This window comes from Panicum virgatum, chromosome 5N (assembly GCF_016808335.1).
Source record: "Panicum virgatum strain AP13 chromosome 5N, P.virgatum_v5, whole genome shotgun sequence".
NCBI classification, from domain to species: Eukaryota; Viridiplantae; Streptophyta; class Magnoliopsida; order Poales; family Poaceae; genus Panicum; species Panicum virgatum.
Window position 1 is genome coordinate 5,134,905 of NC_053149.1, and position 26,512 is coordinate 5,161,416.

At 43.1% G+C, this 26,512-nt stretch overlaps 2 protein-coding genes across 2 annotated transcripts; both read left to right on the top strand.

The window, feature by feature from the left end:
- Positions 1–1,048: 1,048 nt before the first annotated feature.
- Positions 1,049–2,923, top strand: LOC120675519 (amino acid transporter AVT1J-like). Its single transcript, XM_039956721.1, has 3 exons — positions 1,049–1,299; positions 1,383–1,993; positions 2,190–2,923. The coding sequence occupies exons 1-3, from the start codon at positions 1,173–1,175 to the stop codon at positions 2,697–2,699; spliced, it is 1,248 nt and encodes a 415-aa protein (XP_039812655.1). The 5' UTR covers positions 1,049–1,172; the 3' UTR covers positions 2,700–2,923.
- A 20,349-nt stretch (positions 2,924–23,272) lies between these two features.
- On the top strand, positions 23,273–25,362 carry LOC120675631 (desmethyl-deoxy-podophyllotoxin synthase-like). The gene is made up of 2 exons (XM_039956836.1): positions 23,273–24,244; positions 24,377–25,362. Exons 1-2 carry the CDS (start codon positions 23,339–23,341, stop codon positions 25,007–25,009), a joined length of 1,539 nt encoding a protein of 512 aa, XP_039812770.1. The 5' UTR covers positions 23,273–23,338; the 3' UTR covers positions 25,010–25,362.
- Positions 25,363–26,512: the final 1,150 nt, after the last annotated feature.

Genomic DNA, 26,512 nt, shown 5'->3' on the forward strand with positions numbered 1-26,512 from the left:
GCGGCCCTTCCCCATCTCCATCAAGAGCATCATGCAGTGCATCGGATTTCCTGGTGCCGTCGTGCCAGGGGCGGGACTCCCACTAGAGATCGCTGCGGAGGGGCTCGTAGCCTAAGGCTTCCTTGCGTCGGGGCTTGCCGGCCAGCGCCCATGCTAATGCTCATGTTCTCTCTCCAACCAATCCAAAACTATTCCTGTATCCTACGTTTACTGAATTGTTAAGCAATTAATATCAAACCAGGTATCACTATATAAAGATTTCAATTTCCAGTTATAAATCCAAGCATCATTCAGGCGCTGATTGAAGGGAGCTCAATAACCAGGAAAAAGGAGGAATGACGCCGGTGGAAATTTGTAATTGTTGATGCTTCGATGCAGGCTGTGCAGTGCCGCATATGATCCTGCACTCTAGATGCCAGGAGCTGAATCAGTAAGGTTGCCATGGAGACGGATGCTACTGCACTGGGATGGGCAGGCCTTGGTGCTACGGGAACCAAAGGATAGGAAAAATACTAAAATACCCTTAAAATTAATTTTATAAGTGGTTCCTGGAGCACAAAAATAAATTCCGGCCCCACATCTTTAGTTTTTCGTAACAGGTTTCTTCGTCTTTTTAACCATCGGATCTGAACCCTTCAACGGCTCATAAAATCTCCTAGCACCGTAAAATTTCTCATTTAGTTTATCTTAAACATCGTGTATCTTGGATGGAATGTCTTTTTATTATAATATAGTATCTCTAGTTGTGGCTTATGTGTATTTGTCTGAAACTAGTTTTGTTGACATTTGACAAATCTAATCGCCATATCACTTTCAAGCATGCATGAATAACACATAAAAAGTAGTGGTAGTAGTAGTCAACTTTTGAACAATTATTGGCTTCGAACAATCCTGAAACTTCACTGCACTAGAGATTCGTATCACATTAATTACTAAAACAAAACAGATACACGTCACGTCTCATAGATAAAATTAGTCGCAGTCATTTAGCATGTGAGATTGCATTATTGGTTGGTATTCCTTGCTAAAATAACTGACCTCGTGTATACCTCGAAAAGAGATCGAAGAGGGTCGTGCGAGCCGCGCGCGAGGACCTATACTAGTATTGTCTACTGCGCGGCGCGCGCTATCGATCTGCATCTTCCCGTCAGAACTCATAGTTCTTCGTGCCTATGGGCTCTGACGAGCCGCTCCTCGGGCGGCGCTTCGAGGCCGCGCGGCCGGAGAAGGCGGTTGCCGACGGCGACGGCGACGCCAGCTTCGTGCAGACCTGCCTCAACGGCCTCAATGCCTTGTCAGGTGTTGTGCCTCTTCCTCTGCTTGCTGCAGTAGTGTTTCTTGATTCGTACCATGCTTTTGATCGATTTGACGTCGCTGATCAGGGGTCGGGCTGCTCTCGGTGCCGTACGCGCTCTCGGAAGGGGGCTGGTTGAGCCTGGCGCTGCTGGTCGCCGTGGCCGCCGTCTGCTGGTACACCGGCCTCCTCCTCCAGCGCTGCATGGCCGTCGACCCGGCCGTCCGCACGTTCGCCGACATCGGCGAGCGCGCCTTCGGCCGCGGCGGGCGCCTCCTCGTGTCGGGCTTCATGTACGCGGAGCTCTACCTCATCGCCATCGGCTACCTCATCGTCGACGGCGACAACCTCGACAAGCTCTTCCGGGGCGCCCGCGTCAGCCTCGGCCCCGCGTCGCTCGCCGGGAAGCAGCTGTTCGTCGTGCTCGTCGCGCTCGTGGTCGCGCCCACCACGTGGCTGCGCAGCCTCGGCGTGCTGGCCTACGTCTCCGCGACGGGCGTGTTCGCGTCGCTCCTCATCGTCCTCAGCGTGCTCTGGGCGGCGGCCGTCGACGGTGTCGGGTTCTCCGCGCCGGGGACGACGGCGCTGCGGCCCACCAGGCTCCCCACGGCTCTCGGGCTCTACACCTTCTGCTTCTGTGGCCACGCCGTCTTCCCGACGCTCTACACCTCCATGAAGGAAAAGCGTCAGTTCCCGAAGGTATGGATCGGAGGAGGAGGACCCCATGTTCTGATGATGCATTACATGTTCTTGCCTGTCATCACAATGAAGAATTAATTGGATTAGTTTCCTTCTACATGTGATGCAAGCTAGCTAATTAATTCTCTAAAAATGTTAAAAATTCATTGGTCAACCTTGCTCCGAACATTATTTGATTAATCTTGTGCACATGCAGATGCTGGCGATATGCTTCGTTCTGTGCACGCTCAACTACGGGTCGATGGCCGTGCTCGGCTACCTCATGTACGGCGGCGGCGTGCAGTCCCAGGTGACCCTGAACCTCCCGGCGGCGCGGCTCAGCTCCAAGATCGCCATCTACACCACGATCGTCAGCCCGCTGTCCAAGTACGCGCTGGTAGTCACGCCCATCGCCATGGCCGTCGAGGACAGGATCGGCGGCGCGGGCGCGGCCGTCTCGGTGGCGGTGAGGACGCTGCTGGTGCTCAGCACGGCGGCCGTGGCCCTCGCGCTGCCCTTCTTCGGGTACCTGATGGCGCTGGTGGGGTCGCTGCTCAGCGTCGGCGCCTGCGTGCTGCTGCCGTGCGTCTGCTACGTCAGGGTGTTCGGGCGGCCGGCTCGCGCCGCCGAGGCCGCGGCGATCGCGGCGATCCTGGTGCTGGGCTCGCTGCTGGTGGTCACCGGAACCTACTCATCGCTCGTGCAGATTATCCACGAGCTCATGTGATTTAAGCCCCGTTTGGTTTGGTAGGGCTCCGGCTGCTTTCAAAATAGCTTCAGCTACAACTTCTTTGTTGGAGCAGTTTTTTTCTTTTTGATCCGAAACTATTTTGAAGAATGTTTGGTAGAACGGTTTCTCATATTTCTTCCTGAATGGATGGATGTCATTGCATAACAAGTCAAATGTCCAATGTATCCTAACTAACTTTATACTATTTTTTCTCACTTCTTTTTTCCACCTATTCTCCCTTTCGTTTTCTTATCCGTTCATCTTCCGTCCTTATCCTAGCTCTCCGCTGTCAATACCGGTTGCTTCTTGACTCCGCCTCCGCCTTGTACGCCGCGTTTATGTGAGTTCGCCGCCCACGCCGCAAGCTACCTGTGCGCTGCTGCTTCTTTGCTTCTTCTCTGATGAGGTGCTCAGCAGGTTCACACTTCACAGGGAACGAGCTTGCTTTCTACCATGGCGTGTTCTCTGCCCATGCCGCCATCCACCGAGAAGTGCCCGTGTGGAGCCGCATCTGCACTGCACCTCGTCGGTTCATCCTCGACGACCTTCTCGCAGGACTCTGCTGCAGCCTTGGGCATTCTGGTACATACCTCGAGGAGCTAGGGGAGCCACGATTTTTGGCTCCGCCTCGCCGGTACAAAATCGGCTCCGCATGTGCTCCATGTGCGGAGCCGTTTCCGGCATTACTGTTTGGTAGAGCTCTAGACGAAGCAGCAGCAGAAGCCGAAGCTGGAGTCCTGCCAAATAGGATCTTACTGATGCCGCGCTGCGCTTAGATTGAGACAGCACATTCAAAACATAGGCAGCCGGTGGAAAGTTTTGTACCAGCATATTCGATCAACACCAAATTATTAAATTAAAGTTTGGTGTTGCGTTAGTCCGGTGACTCCGCGTTGGTGACATGTAATGGACACATATTTTTCCCCTTGTTAATCATACGCAGCTCTTCTATGCATGAGTAATAAGAATATCAAATAAGCTCCTCGCAATCGAATTGATATTAGGAACTTTATCCTATATTCCTAATTTCCTATTTGTTTGTGTCTGACTAGGTCTGCCCCAATATAATGTTTTATTTTTATTAAATGAGGTGCCACGCATATGCTGAAAATAATAGGATGGTGTTAGAGTTATGAAGAGAAAGGGTGTTTCTTCTAATACATAGATTAAACCAGCATATACTCTTTCCAAACCTTCAAAATTTGGGGACCTATTTGGACCAGGTGGGGACGCAATATGCTCGCTAATCGTTTAGATAGTTGGTTAGCAACTAAAGTTGACATTGTTGGGCGTACCGATCTGACAGGTATGTATCGATCGGTCAGACAATTTAGAATGCATATATATATATATATATATATAGAACGTCCGATTTGGAGTTCGGATAAGAGAGTTATGACTTCGTGAAGATTTGACCTAGATCAGACCGATTCGGTGGACTGACCAAACCGGTCCAGGCTATACAGTCCCAGTTATGAGTTGTATTTTGATATGTGATTTGTCTAAGATTCGAATTCTAATGGGTAAGACATCCCTTCTTTATAAATATAAAAGGCCACGACCCATTGAGTGTATATATCAAATCGATGGTGTATATATCAAATACAATCTTTAATCTTTTTTCTTTTCTTTTGCCTTTTTTCCAAACTCTAGTTCTTCCAACTGACATATGCTAGTTTTCCTTCATCTCGATGGTGTTTGAAGTCATTTTAGATGGCTTGCCGATCCTAGAACAACTCAAGATACGTCTGCCCAACGAGACCGATTTGACCGGTATACGCAGATAAAGAAGCAACGAGGTGCTCCCTGCGTGCTGCACATGACGTGCGCCGTATATGCGACCGTGGCACGTTTCCGCGTCCATTACTATAGCCTGTACCACTAGATTTATGGAATAAAAAACATATATTGCGTTCGGCAGGCTGGAGCTGGAGGCTAGAACTGGTGTGGTGTGAGAGAAAAACATTGTTACCTGGCTGGCGGCTGGAGATTGGAGCTGGAGCGATGTAAGAGGGAAATACTGTAGCGCTGGAAGGCTGGAGACCAGCCGAACGCAGTGATAATGGAACTCGTGTACCATGAGAAGCAAGGAAGGTGCGCCGTTAGTTAAAGGGAACAGCTGTTGGTTCAACGACTTACGTTATCAAATAATCAACAATATAATGTGCTGGATGTTATAAAATATACCGTGTGTTGGTGAAATTGCATAATTATCTCGTTTCAATCTTTTTTCGTCATTTCTCACCACTATATTTTGAGTTGTCGTAATCAACCATTCCAATCTTTGAATGGTGATCCTTTCGAGTCGCAATACCAAATATAAGACATTTTGAACGTACAAGCTGCTGATTGTTAGCAATATATATATATATATATATATATATATATATATATATATATATATATATATATATATATATATATATATATATAAGTATATTTTCTAATACTATATTTTTATGACAACTCTAATCCTATCACTTCCAAACATTCAGAGACAGCACATAAAGTACTCACGAATCACTAAAATAAGAGATACGCATCACTCACGGATAATTAGCAGTAGCCGTTTAGCTTGTGAGATTGCACTGGTGCTCCTAGCTTGCTTTAAAAAATGGAGCTCGTGTACCTCAAGAAGAAGGCGGGCTAGGGGCTAACTGTTAGTAAACGATAACATCTTGCGTCGCCACGTCGGTTCAATCTCGCCGGAAAAAAGGATGATCTTGAATATCTCGGTTCGACATTTCTTTATGGGTTCAAAGTTTGATGTATACTTATCAAGTAATTCATGGAATGTCCGGCTCGATCATCAAAGATACTCATAGAAATAGTATTTGCGTACGTACGTTCATAGGGGATGAGTGTGTGTCTGAGTTGTATTGTGTAATCGCAAAAAATGTAATTCATGGAATGCCAAGTAAATTAAATGTGGTTAAATCATATAATCCTCTTGCTTAATTCAAGAATGAGTTAAGTATGTTTTAGGTTGTTTGAACTTTGAAGTAAATCCTTGTTCAAATATTTGAATGATATCGCATTTCAATTTTAAAATTATGGTGATTACAGGCAAGCTAATTAGTAATCATACATCTAAGATAGAATAGTATTTTTACTATAATATATCTATAATGTGGCTTATGTACATTTTCTAAAACTGTTTTCCAGAACAAATCCTCGTAGCACTTTCAAACATTCAAACCCAACAATAAAAAATTATATATACGTAGGGTCATACAGATTCGTATCACAATAATTACTTAAACAAAAAAGATACAAAATCACATAAGATTATTAGCAGTGACCATTTATAGCAGAGCTCGTGTTCCTCGAGACTGGAATGTGAAATCGAACCTGGGCGGTGCGGCCATAACACCGTGCTGCAAGCTGGCTCGCCACGCACGTCCGTCACTCTCTAAAGTATAGCTATTCTTTTTATAATAATCAGTGTATCTATTTGAACTCTTGCTGCCAGATCAACCTGCTAATAGTTTGAAAACCAAACCATAATTACCAGGCCAAACTGTTTTTTCAACAGCTGTCAACACACCCCACCTCGAATCTGCATGACCCTACATATATATAATTTTTTTTATTGTTGGGTTTGAATGTGTTGAAAGTGCTACGACCAGATTTGTTCCAGAAAACAGTTTTAGAAAATGTACATAAGCCACATTATAGATATAGAATAATTGTAAAAATACTATTCTATCTTAGATGTATGATGACTAATTATTAGCTTGCCCGTAAACACCACAATTTTAAAATCGAAATGCAGTATCATTCAAAGATTGGAGCAAGGATTTACTTCAAAGTTCAAACAATTCAAAACGTACGTAACTTATTCTTGAGTTAAACAAGAGGATTATATAATTTTGCCACATTTAATTTACTTGGCGTTTCATGAATTACTTTTTTTGGGATTACGATAACTCAGACACTCACAACGCACGCACACTCACCCTGGCCCCTATATGAACGCGCGTATGCAAATACTACTTCTACGAATACCTTCGAAGATTGAGCTAAACGATCAATAAATTAATTGATAAGTATACATCAGACTTCGAACCCATAAAGAAATGTCAAACCGAGATATTCAAGATCATTCTTTTTTCTGGCGAGATTGAACTGATAGGCAACTAATGGAAAAACACACATTCGTCCGCGGCCGTTAGTACCGGTCACGGCTTTGGCCGGTACTAATGTGCAAATTTAGTACCGGGCCAAAGGAATAGTGGCCCTGGGAGCCTATTAGTACCTGCTGGTGGCTCCAGCCGGTACTAAAGACCGCAACCGACAGGCTTTGACATCCGCCACCGACAGCTAGTGACAGTTTAGTACCAGCTGGAACCACCAGCCGGTACTAAACTGCCGCGAGGAAATTTAGTACCGGCTGGTGGCTCCAGCCGGTACTAAATGTGGCGCGTTAGTACCGGCTGGAGCCACAAGCTGGTACTAATGCGCCCACTATAAATTGGCACCCTTCTTCCTCCCCGAGCCCGAGCCAGTGCCATTTCACCAGAGAAGCTCGAGCTCGGGGTTGTTCTTCCCTTAGAGAGTTGCCGCCATTTGTTCTAGTTTTAGTGAGTGTTCTAGTTATCCAAGTACGCCAAAGGTTTGCAACTTCATCCTCTCTTCATTGATAGTTTTTATTCTTCCTTTTATGCTCTATAGTTAGAGAAATTTGTGACTTTTAGAAATAGTGAGGATGAGTATGATTTCTTTGATTTATGCAATGATTTGAGATATATAGAACCGATGACTTGAATGTGGGAGTAGGTTTAATGGCTAGGTTGAATATGAAAAATTTATAGACATATTTTTCAATTATTTTCTATATATTATAAATGACCGTAGCACATTTTTTATTTTTAGATTCAGATGAGCATATGGATAGTAGAAATTTTTAGAATGAGTGTAGACAAATAATGTGATTGTAGTAGATATAACCATAATGTGGATATTTAATTTTTTTATAATGAACTAATGAAAGAATTATAATAGATTTTTTTATTATGAATTGATTATTTTGACACTCTAGTGATGTATTTATTTAGGCTCACATTGAAACTATCTATAAGCTAAAAAATCTTTATTTCGAAACAAGTATACGTCGTTAATCTACATCCAATAGTGATGACACTACCTTTCGGGGAAACACTATGCGCTATATGGACGTCGCGAATCGGCTGGTCGCATCACCAGCACTTCCGATTGATACGAAGACAGCATTTGACGCAGTCAGTGTGGCCGTTGTTGCACTGAAAGCATATCAACGAGCACGCTGCCTGTGCCTAGTGCTGTGTTCCTATTAACCGGAAATATTGGTGCTGCGACTGGTCGATTGGTGACATCCTTGTACCGCACCGTGTCCCCCCGAAAGGCATTGTCATCATCGCAGTGTCGAGGTTACCGACATATACATTTTCCGAAATAAAGTTTTTTTCTTCTAGATGGTTTCTGGATATTGAAAAGAGTGTTCTCCTGGAACTGAAAGGTGTCAAAATAATTAGGAGTTATAGAGATTTATTTCAATTAATTAGATATTTCTCTCAATTAATTTATTCAAGTTTTTTTGATTGAGAATTAATGTGATTTTGCATTGTAGTTCAAAGACACTTACCAGCAAGTGTGAAATGTAAACGAAGTAGTGTTGCTATTGGGGCATTAGTCACATTGTGCCTGCTCTGTCACAGCTCTTTCTAGACCCTTCATTATGTAGATAGGGTGAGGTCAAGACCGACGAAGAATAAGGGCTTAGAGAGAGCTGTGACATAGCACGACACACAATGATGATTAATACCTCAATAGCAACTCTAATTTCATTACATTTCAGACTTCATTGTAAGTGCCTGTGCAATTCGAATATGAGGATATAATGATGTACATATTTACATTGTAATTGTAAGAGTTTTTTCAATCAATTTGCAAATTAATGTGATTTATTTTAATTAATTTATTCAGATTTTATTGTAATTGTAAGTATTTATAATGTTGTAAAAAATAATAGTGTTTTCCAGTAAAATATGGCTTCAGCAGCTGGAGTGAGTGGCACCGGTGGGGGTGATCGTTGTGGAATGTATGTGTCGTGGAATAAAATGTGTATGTGTTGTGGAATCTATGTATGTGTTGTGGAATGCATCATTTGGTATTTGTTATGTATTTAGTTGCATTATTTTGGCACTCTAATGATGTATTTATTGTGGCTCATATGGAAACCATCGAGAAGTTTAAAAAATGTATGTTTCGGATCATGAATATGTCGTTAACCTTGATCCTTCGGTGAAAACTATGATATTTGGGGCTAGAATCGATATCCACGATGCGGTGCGCTATATATGAGGACGCGATGAAGGTGTACGGTCTTGGTCCCAATAATGAAATCCTCGATGGTTTTAGAGGAAGTGACCCTGAAACAAAGCCTTTGCAACATGTATTTATTAATTTGGACTTCTATTAATTTTGTATTTCAATGTTAAATTCGCAAAAAATAGCTTTTGTATTTCATTATGTTATGTGCCAATTTAAATGATATGAATACAAGTAAAATAATGTTGTTACTCAATTCAAAATTGTAGATCGATGGACCGACAATGGATGTACGGTGACCGGTGCACCATGGCGTGGATTAATGGCGCCCACATTTATGAAAAGGATTTCATGAATAACTATACTCTTTGGACCAAGCACGGTGAACCTGGAGTTGTGATGCAAGATGGTGAAGAAGATGATGATCATAATATTTCAGACTGGGCTCATCTATATGAAGTGGGAGCCTTTGAAGATGAACCCATGGACGATGCTGAAGAAATGGACGAGGCTGGAGAAAATGTAGCAGAAGACCAACCAATTGATGAATTAGGTCAGGTTCTAGTGGATTCACAAAGAGACTGTGAAACTTTAAAGGAGTCAAAGAAATTTGAGAAGATGTTGGAGGATCACAAAAAATTATTGTATCCAGATTGCAAGCAGGGGCTTAAAAAGTTGGGTACCACACTTGAAATGCTGCAGTGGAAGGCAGCTAATGGTGTCACCGACAAGGGATTTGAGGAGCTACATGGAATCGTAAAGAACATGCTTCCAGAGGGAAATAAACTGCCCTCTACAACATACGAAGCAAAGAAGGTTGTTTGCCCTCTTGGATTGGAGGTACAGAAAATTCACGCATGTCCTAACGATTGTATTCTCTATCGAGGCGAAGAATATGAGAAACTGTATACTTGTCCTGTCTGTGATGCAAAACGGTACAAGATCAGGCAAAATGATCCTGGTGAGGTCGACGGGGAGCCCGTCAAGAAAAAAGTTCTCGCTAAGGTGATGTGGTATTTCCCAGTAATACCACGTTTGATCCACTTTTTCAAAAATAAATCCAATGCTAAATTAATGCGGTGGTACAAAGAAGAGCGTAAGCAAGATCAGATGCTGAGACACCCTGCGGATGGGTCCCAGTGGAGAAACGTGGATAGAGATTTCCCAGATTTTGATAACGACCCAAGAAACATAAGATTCGGTTTAAGTACGAACGGAATGAATCCATTTGGCGAGTGGGGCAGCAGTCACAGTACATGGCCTGTGACCCTCTGTATGTTCAATCTTCCTTCTTGGCTATGCATGAAACGGAAGTACATGATGATGCCGGTGCTTATCCAAGGCCCAAAACAACCGAGCAATGATATTGACGTGTACCTAAGACCGTTGGTTGATGAACTTTTACTGCTGTGGAAGGAGGAAGGTGTACGTGTTTGGGACGAGTACAAACAGGAGAATTTTGACCTGCGAGCATTGCTTTTTGTTACCATCAACGATTGGCCTGCACTTAGCAATCTGTCCGGACAGTCGAATAAGGGATACCAGGCATGCACTCATTGTCTAGAAGAAACCGACAGCTTGTATCTAAAAAATTGTAGGAAGGTCGTGTACATGGGTCATCGTCGATTCCTTCCCCTCAACCACCCCTAAAGAAGAAAAGGAAAACATTTCAAAGGGGAACCAGAAACTTGTGCTAAGGCTATATTCTGAAACTGGAAGCGTGTTTTTTCGATGGTGAAGGATGTCCATGTCGTGTTTGGAAAGGGCCGTGGAAGCAAACAAGTTCCGAATGATGAAAACGGCCATGCCCCAATGTGGAAGAAGAAGTCTATACTATGGGAGCTCCCATATTGGGCTGTCCTGGAGGTCCGCAACGCAATCGATGTGATGCACGTGACGAAGAATCTTTGCGTGAACCTACTAGGATTCCTTGGTACGTATGGGCAGTCAAAAGATACACTAGAAGCTAGACGTGATTTGAAAAAAACAAAACAACGAGAAGACCTACGTTCTGAGAAGAGAGAAAATGGACAGCACTACTTACGTCCTGCTAGCTACATTCTCAGCAAAGAGGAGAAGGAAAGCATGTTTGATTGCTTGAACAGTATGAAGGTACCGTCCGGTTACTCCTCGAATATGCAGGGAAGAATTAATATGAAAGAGAAAAAGTTCACAAACCTAAAGTCTCATGATTGCCACGTTTTGATGACCCAATTGCTTCCAGTCGCGTTGAGGGGTATTCTACCAGAAAATGTAAGATTAGTAGTGGTGAAGCTATGTGCCTTTCTTAATGAAATTTCACAGAAGGCAATCGATCCAAATAAGCTCACAAGGCTACAGAATGATGTGGTCCAATGTATTGTTAGTTTTGAGATGGTCTTTCCACCTTCCTTCTTTAATATTATGACCCATCTCCTGGTTCATATTGTGAAAGAGATAAATATTTTAGGCCCTGTATTCCTACACAATATGTTCCCTTTCGAGAGATACATGGCAGTCTAAAAGAAGTACGTTCGGAATCGTTCTCGGCCAGAAAGATGTATCGCCAAGGGCTATGGAACAGAGGAGGTCATTGAGTTTTGTGTTGATTTCATTGATGAACTTAGTCCGATTGGGGTCCCCATGTCACGCTATGATGGGCAATTGGAAGGAAAGGGCACACTAGGTAAGAAATCTAATATGCACATCCCTGAAAGTGAAATCCGCAAAGTAAATTTCACCGTTCTACAGAATTCATCCCTCGTGGCCCCATATATGGATGAGCACATCAATATTGTTCAATATGAAAACATAGGGAAGTCTGAGGCATGGATTACACTTCATCACATAGATAGCTTTGCGGTTTGGCTGAGAAGAAAACTCATAGGTGAGAGCACGATTGATGTACAACTACAATGGCTTGCTTGGGGACCATCGGCCACAATCATGCAATACCAAGGATACGAGATCAATGGATATACGTTTTACACAAGAGCCCAAGATGAAAAGAGCACGAACCAAAATAGTGGTGTGCGTATTGATGCAATAGGCCATGATGGAAATAAGGACAGCTACTTTGGTGTCATAGAGGAAATATGGGAGCTTGACTATGGCCCTTTGAAGATTCCTTTGTTTCAATGCCAATGGGTGAACCGAGCAGGTGGCGTGGCGGTGTAACGATAGACCGGTATGGAATGACAATAGTGGACTTCAAAAAGATTGGATATAAAGATGAACCATTCATCCTCGCAAAGGATGTGACGCAGGTTTTCTATGTGAAGGACATGGCAAGCAAACCTAAGAAAAATCAAGGCAAGTCCGACGACGAGCCAAAACACCACATAGTTCTTCCAGGAAAAAGAAAAATCATTGGAGTTGAAGACATTTCGGACAAGTCAGAAGACTTTGATCAGTTTTACGACCGTCCTCCATTCTTTGTCGATGTTGACCCTAGCATCCTGTTATCCAAAGAGGACGCTCCTTACTTACGCCTCGATCATGATCAAGGGACATTCGTAAAAAAAAGGTTGTCAACGTTCCATTAAACAATGATGTGTAATCATTATGTTATACTTTCATGTTCATGTAACCAAGTGATTGATGTAATATATGGTGTATGAAATAACTTATATTTTAATTTTTATGCATTTATATAATAGTTTGCACAGAAAACACAATTGAAACAGATATAAAAAAATTTAGACTCAATGCTACGTGAAAATTTTCCCGCCAGATGGGGCAGGTTAGTACCGTGGCAACGTCCGGTACTAATCTGCGTTGGCGCCAGTTTAGTACCGGGCAATGCCTTGGCCAGGTACTAAAGTGGCACCCCTATATATATATAACACAGCCCCGGCTGTTCCCCTCTCACCTTCAATTCTCGCCTCCGCCCAGATCGATTTCGCCGCCGCTGCTGCCGCCGGTCGCCACTCCGCCTCCGCCCCGCCGCCGCGCCGCGCCTCCGTCTCCGCGCCGACGCCCCGTCGCGCCTTAGCCTCCTCCACCGCGACGCCGGGCCCTCTCCTCCTCGGAAGCGGGCGCCCCCAATCTCCACGACGGCCGCCGGCGCTTCCTCGCGCGGGCACGCCACCATTCGCCGCCGCGCGGCTCCCGGCCCCCTCCGCCTCCAGCTCCTGCGCTGCCCCGGGCCAGCCGCAGCGCCACCTCCGCGCCGGCCTCCGCACGATCCGCGCGCGCGCCAACGTACGCCACCTCGAACGCGCCGCCCTCCTCCGCGCCGTCTGCCGCGCGCCCTCCGACGATCCTCCGCGCCGTCCGCCGCTCGATCCGCGCCGTCGTCCGGGGGATCCGGGATCTCGGGCGCTGCCGCCTCCAACGCCGCCGCCTCGAACGCCGCCGCCGCTACTGCCGCCGTCGCCATTCGTGAGAACTGGGGCTGACGTCAGCAAAGCTATTTAATTGTTAGAAATTTGCAGAAAATTGATGAAATTGTTAGAAATTTGTTCAAATAGATGGAATGTCTATAGATATTTATGAACTTTGTGAACATTTGTTAAAATCGACGAGATTTGTGAACTTTTGTACAAATTTGTGAACATTTATAGAAAATGATGAATTGCATCGAACATTTGTGAAAATTTGTGAACATTAGTAAAAATTTATAGAAAATAGTACGAACGGTTACAATATTTTTCATGTAAAAAATTATAGTAAATTTGTCGAACATTTGTAGATATTTATACAAATGAAGTAAATAGTCGAAATTATAGATATTTGTGCAAATTATAGTAAATTTGTAGAAAATTTGTAGATATTTGCAAAAATTTGGTAGATATATACGTAGAAATAATAAAAATAGTAGGAAAATGTTAGGAATTGATACGCAATAGTGAAAATTGTAGAAATTTTAGAAAATTCGTAGAAAATTATAGATATTTGTGCAAATTGTACTAAATTTGTTGAAATTTGTAGAAAATGTATGGAAATTTATAGAAAATGTAGATGAATTATAGAAAATTATGGAAAATGTGGAGAAATTATGGAAAATTTTGGAAAATGTATGGAAAATTACGGAAAATGTATGGAAAATTATGAACAATGTATGGAAAATGTAGAGAAATTACGAGAAATTATGGAAAATTATTGCTTAGGTATATTGTACAAAAATATTCATGTCTTTACAGCTTTATTGAAGTTATATTGCTTAGGTTGAATTGTGTATTAGTACAAAATCTTAGAAAATTCAGGGCATATTTTATAAAATTCCAGGGCACATTTTATATAAGATGTATATGATGTAAATTTTAGAAATTTTGATCTTGTATGCGTTGTACGGCTTTATTCAAGGTGCACTTGTAAATTTTTTATGCATTGTCAATTAGTACAAAATTGCATATCAAACATATGTTGATTCACATAGGAAACGAAATGGAACCCTTTCACCGTGATGACGACGAGGCCTTTCTTGCGGACATAATTGGTACGGGCACGCACCACTACGAAGAGGATGCTGCCGAGGACGATGGCAGCCAATACCTTAACGATACTGGCGATGGCGATGATAACCAGACAGAACAAATGACTGTGCAAGATGATAGCGCAGATGTATATACAATTCGTGCTTATATATATAAACATACGCATTAATTCTGTATGTAAGTACAATGCATACTAAATACATATTTTTAGGCATCCGGATCGACTAGGAAACCAAAACGGAAACGAGAGTCGAAGAAAATCATGGAGGGGCACACTATTATCACATCATTGAATCCTAACGGTGAACCAAAGTCTCTGAAGGGTGTGAAGACGACGGTGGTGAATCAATGTGGATGTTATGTCAGGGACCACATTCCCATTAGCTTCAAGCTATGGAAGAAGAGTAAAGCCACAGATATCGATGTTGACGTCGTTCCCGAAACCGAGAAAGAAATGTTATGGGCAGATGTCAAACGGCACTTCACCTTTCCGGAGGACAAAGAACAGTTGTTTAAGGATTGGGTCATGAAGAAGATGGCTATTGCTTTTCAGACGTTCAAGAAAAATTTGAACAAAGATTATGTTAAAAAGGGACTCACGCTGGACTTTGAGAAAAACTTCAAGAATCAACGTCCTTATTGGGAGGCATTCGTGCAGTACAAGTCGTCCGAGGATAGCGAGAAGAAGACAGCCCAAGCCAAGGAGAATGCGAGCAAAAAGAAGCACTTCCATCATCTTGGGCAAGGAGGATATGCGTCGGTGATTCCGAAATGGTAGAAGATGGAAGATGATCTCGTTGCCAGAGGAATCGTACCGGCGACTTTCAACTGGCCGTTGCGAGCAAAACATTACTTCTACGCTCATGGAGGCTCATTGAATATGAAAGATGGGTCGTTCGTCACTAGCGATGTCATAAGGGAAGCGGCCGACAGGCTCGATGTGGCACTAAAGGCCGTATCCGAAGGCAGCTTCAAGTCAGACAGAGAGAAAGACGAGCTGACGTACGCTCTTGGCACACCGGAACACACAGGACGTGTGCGAGGCATGGGTGTAGTTCCATGGAAGCATGGCTTCATTGGCGATATAGAGACGTATCGAAACAGACAGAGAAGAAAGGCTAAAGTTGCAGAGAAGGTGCGTGCCCTAGAAGAACGGGTTGCTTCGATCGAAGGTGCACTTACAGCTAGCCAACAGCAGCCACTAGAAGCCAGATCAATGGCTCAGCTGGAGACTAGCCCCATCAGCTCGCAGCGTCGTAGCAGCGTCGCTTCAACGGAACACCCAGCCACAGATCGAGAGGAAACGGTTGCGGAACATTACCCCGTGGACGACATCGCCGTGAGGACCCCCTGTGTGCTTCTATTTCCGCTAAGGAAAAAACTGAAAGTAGTCGCTCACGGGGTTGCTGAAGTCCCTGTTCAAGGCGGGACAATCCCTGGCATGACGATTCCAGAAGGATATGCTAGAGTCATGGTTGACCGTGTCGAGAAAGGATGGGAAGACCTCGACCTCGAGATCCCTAGAGGCGATGGAGAAGAGGAACTAGGACATGCCCTCCACACTTGGATCTGTTGGAAAAAACAGTACATAAAAATTGCAGGAAGGGATCCAAGCCCGTCTCCAAGGTCACCGCCAGCTGCTCAAGGGTCTCCGAGGCCCAGTGTAGATCCACCGTCACCGCCCACAGCCCAGGACCCCAGCGTTAGTCCATCACCGTCGCCGGCAGCTTCCGGGGAGCCTAGTGTTAGTCCGCCTTCGCCATCTCCTCGCCCCGCAAAGAAGAAGAAATCTGCTTGGGTGCCGCCACCGCCACCTCCAAGATATAAGAAGACCCAAGAACGAAAGAAGAAAGAGAAGCCCATGCCAGAGAAGTCAGGTTACGAAATGACTCCAGAGGAATTGGATGCTTGGGTGCAAGAAGACGTGCGCAAGCAGTTGAAGCCAAAGAAGCCTCCGCCAAAGGAACCAGTGGATCCGGCGGGGAAGAAATTCTATCTATCCATGATGTGCCAACCAAAGCCTCCACTCATGTCGGACTACGACCGCTCGATTACAAAATCATGGGAGAAGAAGAGTAATCAAAGGTACAACCAAGTCCCCCAGCTCGGCGAACAACCCAAACAAAGCGTACCCCCTCTAGTAGTGCTTTCAAAAGAGGATGAAGCTACTGCTGAGTTTGTCAAGGAAACGACTGATGTGGCCAGAGTTGATTGACACCCTACCAACAAGAATGCATGAGTTACATCAGTGGTACTTGAAAGCATGTGCAGAGGGATATATAATGCTAGCTGCTCGAATTAAACATACCCATTTCTATCGGGGAATGGATGACATTTGGATTGATTTTGACCATTTTTTTGTTTCTATTCCATCAGGACGCCCTAGACAAGTCCCTAGTCAGTGTATGGTCTATGTAAGTGTTTTCTGTCAATTGTATACTCTAGCTCTACTAAGTCGTTTAGATTTCGCATTCCCTCCTTTTATTTGTAATCGTGCAGGATGAAAATGCAAGAATGCCGGAAAGAGCGGGATTTACAAAGTTGGCTTCATAGATCCGAATGTTATACATGAGGAGTGTGTACGCCAATATCCTAATCGGACCGAGAATAATTTAGTCATGTCCTTGGAAGGGCAGCATGATCGCACATTCATTCTGTTGCCGTACAATTTCAAGTGAGTCCTTTCACTTTTTGAGTCACTTCAACTAGCCAATAAGTGTATATATCTAACATTTCTTGTATCCATATGTATGTATCAACAGTTTCCACTGGATCCTACTTGTGATCGAAATGGATCGGTCCCGAGTTACTGTGTGGGACTCCTTGAATAAGCCACCAGAATTATATCAAAATCTCGTAGATATCATGCAAAGGGCATGGTCTCGGTTCCTCAAAACACAATTATGAGTCGCGTCAACACCGACTAAGCTTGAATTCAACCATAACAAGCCGGTACGAATATCGCACATCTACTTTCATTTATTCAAACAGCATGAATATTTCATAACATGTATATATGTATATAGTGTTTGAGACAGAAATAAGGAACCAACCTCTGCGGATACTACGTATGTGAGCACATGTACTTTTTTGCAGAGATACCAAGAGGGTGACACAAGAAAACTTTGAAGTACGTATAACATTAGTAACAATTTTTTATATCTAATTCCATGCAGGTACTAAATTAAACTATTGGTGTTTATTTGTTGTTGACAGATTTGGAGAATGAAAGAGAACCTCATCGAACCGAAAAGAATCAGGGCAATTCAAGAAGCACTCTGTGGATTCCTGTTAGATGAGCTGAATCCAAAAGGTGGATTTCATTCCGATCCAATGATAAGTGTGGCTCGAGCTGATAAACTCAACAAACACCGCAAGAAGGATGCCGGTGCCGATGACGATGCAGATGATTAGAATTATTGAAGAATTTGTCCGAAAAAACTTATGAGAATTCATACTTGTAAATATTATTGTCTTTTATCCATGTATGTATATAATTTTTTTATTTGCTTTGCTCCATATACAAATACGAATTCTAGATACGAGTATGAATACACAAACCGCTACGAGTACGACTACTAATACTAATTAATTGAAATTGAAAGGAAAAGAGAACAAATATAAAGGATCAAAAAGAAAAAAAATCGTTTAGTACCGGTTGGTATTACCAACCGGTACTAAACTGTTCGGCCTAGCTGCTGGAGTGGCCAGCAGTTTAGTACCGGCGGTACTAAACATGCCGTTTAGTACTGGGCCAGCTGACCGGTACTAAGTGCACATGCACTTAGTACCGGAGGAGCGGTACTGGTCGGGAAACCGGTACAAACCGGGGGTTCCCGACCGGTACTAATGAGAGATTTTCTAGCAGTGTTTGAACGTACAAGCTGCTGATTGTTAGCAATATATATATATATATATATATATATATATATATATATAAGTATATTTTCTAATACTATATTTTTATGACAACTCTAATCCTATCACTTCCAGACATTCAGAGACAGCACATAAAGTACTCACGAATCACTAAAATAAGAGATACGCATCACTCACTGATAATTAGCAGTAGCCGTTTAGCTTGTGAGATTGCACTGGTGCTCCTAGCTTGCTTTAAAAAATGGAGCTCGTGTACCTCAAGAAGAAGGCGGGCCAGGGGCTAACTGTTAGTAAACGATAACATATTGCGTCGCCACGTCGGTTCAATCTCGCCGGAAAAAAGGATGATCTTGAATGTCTCGGTTCGACATTTCTTTATGGGTTCAAAGTTTGATGTATACTTATCAAGTAATTCATGGAATGTCCGGCTCGATCTTCAAAGATACTCATAGAAATAGTATTTGCGTACGTACGTTCATAGGGGATGAGTCTGTGTCTTAGTTGTATTGTGTAATCGCAAAAAATGTAATTCATGGAATGCCAAGTAAATTAAATGTGGTTAAATCATATAATCCTCTTGCTTAATTCAAGAATGAGTTAAGTATGTTTTAGGTTGTTTGAACTTTGAAGTAAATCCTTGTTCAAATATTTGAATGATATCGCATTTCAATTTTAAAATTATCGTGCTGCAAGCTGGCTCGCCACGCACGTCCGTCACTCTCTAAAGTATAGCTATTCTTTTTATAATAATCAGTGTATCTATTTGAACTCTTGCTGCCAGATCAACATGCTAATAGTTTGAAAACCAAACCATAATTACCAGGCCAAACTGTTTTTTCAACAGGTGATTCGGACGGTTTTGCCAGTTCGAGGGCCTAGGTTACCCGGTTTCGTAGTTGGAGGTTGAAAAACGGAGTTCTTGACTAGTTCGAGGTTGTAAAATAGACTTATCCCTTTTTTATTGTTGGGTTTGAATGTGTTGAAAGTGCTACGACCAGATTTGTTCCAGAAAACAGTTTTAGAAAATGTACATAAGCCACATTATAGATATAGAATAATTGTAAAAATACTATTCTATCTTAGATGTGTGATGACTAATTATTAGCTTGCCCGTAAACACCACAATTTTAAAATCGAAATGCAGTATCATTCAAAGATTGGAGCAAGGATTTACTTCAAAGTTCAAACAATTCAAAACGTACGTAACTTATTCTTGAGTTAAACAAGAGGATTATATAATTTTACCACATTTAATTTACTTGGCGTTTCATGAATTACTTTTTTTTGAGATTACGATAACTCAAACACTCACAACGCACGCACACTCACCCCGACCCCTATATGAACGCGCGTATGCAAATACTACTTCTATGAGTACCTTCGAAGATTGAGCTGAACGATCAATAAATTAATTGATAAGTATACATCAGACTTCAAACCCATAAAGAAATGTCAAACCGAGATATTCAAGATCATTCTTTTTTCTGGCGAGATTGAACTGATAGGCAACTAGCTAGCGGTGCGTTGTAACAGGCATGCAGTAGTTAGTGGTGGCCGAACGAAGGAATGATTATTCTTATTTCTTAATAGTGTGGAATCGGTTTGAAGATATGATTTGGTTTGATTTGGGCGCAAAATTACATTTGGCCTGGATTGCATTAGTTTTAGAGAGGAGGGAAATAATGCGGTGTATCACAATAATTACTTAAACAAAAAAGATACTTAAAAAATCACACAAGACTAGCGGTGACCATTTATAGCTTGTAAGGCTGCATTTGTGTTCCTTGCTAAAATATCGTGTTCCTCGAGACTGGAATCAGAAATCGAACCTGGGCGCAGTGCGGCCCTACTAACACCGTGCTGCAAGCTGGCTCGCCACGCACGTCCGTGAATCTCTAAAGTACTACAACTATCTTTTTATCAGTGAAAAATCTGGTTGACACTCTTGAACTATCGCAAAAATTTGATTTTCAACCTTAAACTACAAAATCAGATAAGATAGGCTATTCAGCTATCAAAACCGGACAAATTTGACTCTTAGAGTAGTTTCGAAGGTGGTTTTGTATTTTTAAGAAAAATAAAAAAATTCTAATGAGATCTATAAAATCAAAACTAATTCATTTTTTTGAAAAAAAGTTAACTATTATTGTTCTATTTAAATCTGATTTATTCAAAAAATAATATGCATAACTACAAGCAACCAAATACTATGAACATAAAAAAATGGATTAGAATAAATGACAAGTATAGTACCAATAGTGCCAATAGATGAGTTACATTTTTAGAAAAAAATGATACCCATTTCATATTTTTTTTATTTAAAATGAATTAATTATGAATTTTTAGTTTAAATTTGAATATTTTAATTTTTATAAAATGTAAAACTACCTTCAAAACCACCCAAAGGGCCAAATTTGCCCAGTTTCGATAGTTGGAGGGTCTATTTTATCCGATTTTGTAATTTAAGGTTGAAAATCATATTTTTGCGATAGTTCAAAGGTGTAAACTGGACTTCTCCTTTTTTATTATAATCAGTATATCTATTTGAACTCTTATTAATACCAGATCAACTTGCTAATGGTTTGAAAACCAAACCATAATTACCAAGCTAAACTGTTTTTTCAACAACTGTCGACACACCCCACCTCACCACATTATTTCCCTCCTCTAAAACTAATCCAATCCAGGCCAAATACAAATTTGCACCCAAATCAAACCAAATCACATCTTAATAGTGTGGATTCGGTTTGAAGATATGAACTGCTGCTGCATGTCTGTTACAACGCACCGCTAGCTAGCTCCAGCGAGACGCCGAGACTCCGCCCGTGTGCCTGTCTTTTTTTTTTGACTGTCAACGGGGGAGAGGATCCCCACCTGATTGTATTGCCAAATTGCCCCAAATGGCTGAATTCAAGAAAGTTTTACAGTTGGCGAACACTTGCCAAAAGTGTTACCCACTCAACTCCAACACCAAACACGTTCCGTGTGCCTGTCTTCTTACGTGCAGTGACGGCTCTGCACACGGCACGCGGTGGCGGCCCACGACAGCGTGAAGGCTCTGCATTGGGAGATGATCTGGTGGATGTGGAAAATCGGCTATCATACTTCGCATTAACTACTACGTACGTACGTAGCTTGCTTGTCAACTTCATCACATTCACACCAATCCGCTAACCGTAATGCATGTCGCGTCGCCACGTATAACATGATGGTACGGTTGAGCCATGACTTGATGGTTTCGAGTATGATATGATGGTTTATAACATGTTCCGCATTATATATTATTTATTTTTAAAACTTGACATGATGGTTTCCGGCTTCCTACTAGTTGAGGTTGCCATGACTGATTCAAGCAAAGCTTACAGACAGGTCGATCTGGCGCATGGGCGCACGCCGGGGACGCCGGAGTCGAATGAAGGGCATATCAAATGGGATCGATGGAGCGTGTTAATACTCTAGTTTAATTATACTTCATCCATCCTAAGTTATTAGTTGTTTTAACTTTTTTAGATAGAGTAAAGTGTGCCAGCGGTCCCTAAACTTATTCGACTGTGTCATCCCGGTCCCTAAATTCGTAAATCAATCGTTTAAGTCCTCAAACTTGTTTGGCTATGTCATTCCGATCCCTAAACTTATAAACCATATGTTTAGATCCTCAAACTTGTCCAATCGTGTCATCCCAGTCCCTAAATTTGGTTTTGAGTCTCATCTAAGTCCAAACCGTACCATCTAAAACCTCTATATCAAAAAATAATATGCCCTTCATTCGATAGCTTAGGGCTTGTTCGGTTAGACATGCATTCATTTCGGACTGGGAATGATAATAAAAACAATAAGAAATATAACAAGAGACCGGGATTCATTCCGGGTCGAAAACTAATTGCAATAAAATACGCTTATGATAGCTACGTTAAAAGACACGTAATCAATCCATGAGTCTAAAGGTGTGGAATCAATTCTTGTCTCTTGTGGTACCTATTATGAGTCTATTGTGTTGCAATTAGTTTTTGACCCGAAATGAAACCCGGTCTCTTATTATATCTCTTATTGTTTCTATCATTTCCAATCCGGAATGAATCTATGTCCAACCGAACAAGGCCTTAAGAGTTTATTAGTCTGAGCCTCTGAGGCATTTGGAAAGGTTCAGGGTGTCAAGACGTGGAAGAAATGCTCTCGAATCGAGAAAACGCAAAGTTATTAAGAAAAAATATTAGATATAACTGCTTATCGATATTCTAATGAATTTAAGTTTCACATCGTGAGGGCAAATTAAATCCTGATGATTTCCTGAAGAAGAAGTCTGATCCTGACGAGGGCCATCTGAACTTTCTGTAGTTCCGGTTTTTTTTTTCTGATCTGTATTTTATCTGTCTCTTCGAGTAGGTCCTGGAACTTTGTAATCAAGTTGGCTGTTGGTACTGTAAATCCAATACCCCCGAATTCCTCTGCAAAATAAAAAAGCTGCAGCGTAGCAGCACCCTTCATGCCTTCTCGCACAAAGGAATGAATTGAAGAGGTCCGAATCCGAATATATAAATATATCCAACACCTCAAGTCTTGGATTCAACTTCTTGTGGGAACAAATATTTTAAGATTAACGTCATTATGCTTTCAGTGTTAGACCACGTTCCTGTCGACAGCGAGACGTCTGTGGTGACTTCGTCAATCTCAAAGATTTGCCGGTTCAGTCACAGAAGATACTCGTAGAGGTAGAGTTTGCGTACGTGTGTTCATAGGGGTGAGTGTGCGTGTTCTGTGAGTATCTGAGTTATACTGTGTAATCTCAAATAAAATCACTTTATGTCTTTGAAGAGAAATGTCAAATATTAGTTGCTTGTGGAGCCTCGATCGGAAGCGTGTATACTAGGTTGTATTTTATTAGCATCACGCTGCACGCATGGACCTCCACCTGTATATATACGTGTGTGCACCGCTCCAATCTCGACACGACCTGAGCAGCCCACATCCACAGAAGACCAAAACCATAAGAAAGATCAGACCAGACCAGATCAGATCAGTAGGTCTACGACCATGGAACAAGCAGCATGCTACCTCTTCATGTTCATGGCGCTCCTGTTCCCGCTCGTTCTCCTCAAGCTCAAGAAACGTGCCGGCAATGGCGTGAGGCTGCCGCCAGGCCCGTGGCAGCTGCCGATGATCGGCAGCCTGCACCACCTCCTCGGCAAGCCGCTCGTCCACCGCGCCCTGGCCGACCTCGCCCGCCGGCTGGACGCGCCGCTCATGTACCTCCGGCTCGGCGAGGTCCCAGTCGTAGTCGCCACCTCCCCCGACGCGGCCCACGAGATCATGCGCACCCACGACGTCACCTTCGCCACGCGGCCGTGGAGCACCACCATGAAGATCATGATGGCCGACGGCTGCGGGCTGGGGTTCGCGCCCTACGGCGACCACTGGCGGCAGCTCCGCAAGATCAGCGTCCTGGAGCTGCTCAGCGCCCGGCGCGTCCAGTCCTTCCGCCACGTCCGGGAGGAGGAGGTCGCCCGCCTCGTCGCCGCCGTCGCCGCGACCCCGCCGGGCGAGCCGGCGAACCTGAGCGAGCGCATTGCCGCGGCGATCGCGGACTCGACGGTGCGCGCCCTCATCGGGGACAGGTTCGGGAGGCGTGAGGAGTTCCTGGAGACGATCGAGGAGGAGAGCAAGCTCACCTCAGGGTTCAACCTCAGCGACCTGTTCCCGTCGTCGGCGTGGTTCGTGAACGTGCTCAGCGGCACGGCACGGCGATCGCATGCGATGCACAAGAAGAGCATCGAGCTCATGGAACATGCCATCAAGCAGCATGAGGAGCTGAGGGCCACGATGGCAGCCAAGGGCAGAGTGGTGGAGGAAGGCGCTCTCGTCGACGTTCTCTTGAGAATACAGAAGGAAGGTGGCCTCAATGTCCCTCTCACCACGGGAACCATCAAAGCTGCTATCTTTGTACGTGCAAAGCTACAAGGATACCATTGTTATTTGTTTTCTTCATTCTCGGTTTCCTCATTTTCTTCATTTTTTGTATTTTTCAAATTCGAATTACAGTAACAAAATTATTCATCTCACATACATGAGCAGGATCTATTCGGCGCCGGGAGCAAGACAGCAGCAATCACACTCCAATGGGCCATGTCAGAGCTCATTAGAAACCCGAATGCGATGAAGAAAGCGCAAGCCGAGGTAAGAAACATTCTCAATGGAAAGCCCAAAGTGACCGAGGATGATCTGGGCGAGATGAAGTACTTGAAGCTTATCATCAAGGAAACATTGAGGTTGCATCCGCCCGCGCCACTTCTTATCCCAAGGGAGTCCATGGACTCGTGCAAGATCCTAGGGTATGATGTGCCCAAAGGGACCACGGTGCTTGTGAACGCATGGGCGATCGGCAGGGACCCTAGGTATTGGGAAGATGCCGACGAGTTCAAACCCGAGCGGTTTGAATCCATTTCGGTTGATTTTAGGGGCACGGACTTTGAATACATTCCATTTGGCGCCGGACGAAGGATCTGCCCGGGAATACCGTTTGCGCAGGCAAACATGGAGCTCGTGCTCGCTGCCCTGCTGTATCACTTCGACTGGAAGGTGGCGTCTGGGATGAAGCCAAGTGAGTTGGACATGGCAGAGGAGATGGGCCTGACCATCCGGAGGAAGAACAGCCTGCTCCTGTATCCCGTCGTCCGTGTGCCGCTGCCGCCCCAAGCTATGCCGTAGCTGCGGGCTATACGAGCATCACCGTACTTGCCATCCAACTTGGATTTATCCCAAAAGTGTGATCATGCATGGATTCCTATGCAGCTCTATCTACAATTTTATCTACAAGTATGTGTGCGTTTGTTGCTATATATATAGACTTAGAAAGGGGAAAAAATATTAGTATATTATATTCGCTTTGGTATATGGATCCTATTCATGGGGCATGCATGTATGTAATAATAATAACAGTTTTTTTCTCGAATATGCAGGAGAGCTGCGCATGTAATAATAACAGTTGAATGTGTTGTAAGAAATAAGAGAGAACATCATATGTATATCTATCATGTCAGAAATTGAAAGGAGACATTTCTTTAATAATCCAATGGAAAAGTTGCTCTTCCGGCGGCTGCTATACAAAATGAACCAAGTTTATTAAATTCGGTGAAGAATTTGTCCCTGCTAAGGATGGATTCGGATGTCTATTCGAATGTCAGATTTTTGGTCATTTTTCTTCGATTATGAACAAATAAGATGTAGAATTTACTATGTAAATTCATAGTCTTGTACTTAACATTGATCTTGTAAAGATTCAAAAAAACTAAACCTCAAATTTATCATATATATTCTCAAATAATAGATATAAAAATTCGAATACGGATCGGATACGGATACGAATCTTTTTTCACCTTTTTAATTGCAGGGAGCAAATAATACATAAAAAAATTTATACAAAATTTTATTCTTATGTGTAATAATATGCTTGATATTATAAAAAAAGATTAGCATAAAATTTTAAACATATCTATTTTAAAATATCAAATTTGTTCTAAGAATTCGGATGTTTAGATCCATCCCTAGTCCCTGCTGCCTGTCAAGAACCTTCTTTAATTTGTTTCATATATCTTATTATGACAGCAGGGCTGCTATTTGGTGGTGCACCATGCTCGTACTACTTGCATTGGTTGAGCGGCAAAAAAAATTATGCTTCTTCTTTTTTAATTATAACATAAAATATCGAACAAAAAGATCAGTCTTGATCGACTCAGTAAGTCTGTAGAAATGTCAGAGTCTACCAGAGAGATCTATTGGAATCGACACTGTTGCAAGAAAAAAAATCAAAATCAACAAATCTTACATATGAAAGATGGTCTTTATTTGTTGAAAATATATGTTGAGTCAACAATTAAAGCGGGTCTGTCACGGGACGCCAGCAGACGAAAGACAGAAACACACACATTCTCAATAGAAACCCACCCTCCCCCCAGCTGACTTCGACCATTCATTGCTTAGTCATCGCACCAAGCATATGCGTTACGCAACACAGTAGCATAGCCTACCGGCCGGCTGGCCGGTCTCCGATCCGTGCCAGCGTGACAGGATGACCCGAAAGCATATGCGTTCAGCACAAGCAGAGATCCACCATGCATGCGGCAACACGCAAATTAACCCATTTGTTTAGGACGAGAGAGAAATTAATCAGATGATATATATGATTAATCCAACACCCAGCTGGACCAGACC

Excerpts from the sequence above, each read along its gene's own strand:
- LOC120675519 (XM_039956721.1), top strand. The coding sequence starts at position 1,173 with ATGGGCTCTGACGAGCCGCTCCTCGGGCGGCGCTTCGAGGCCGCGCGG. Across the intron at positions 1,300-1,382 it reads CGGCCTCAATGCCTTGTCAG|GGGTCGGGCTGCTCTCGGTG; the intron begins GTGTTGTGCCTC and ends GTCGCTGATCAG. Across the intron at positions 1,994-2,189 it reads AAAAGCGTCAGTTCCCGAAG|ATGCTGGCGATATGCTTCGT; the intron begins GTATGGATCGGA and ends GTGCACATGCAG.
- LOC120675631 (XM_039956836.1), top strand. The coding sequence starts at position 23,339 with ATGGAACAAGCAGCATGCTACCTCTTCATGTTCATGGCGCTCCTGTTC. Across the intron at positions 24,245-24,376 it reads CCATCAAAGCTGCTATCTTT|GATCTATTCGGCGCCGGGAG; the intron begins GTACGTGCAAAG and ends ATACATGAGCAG.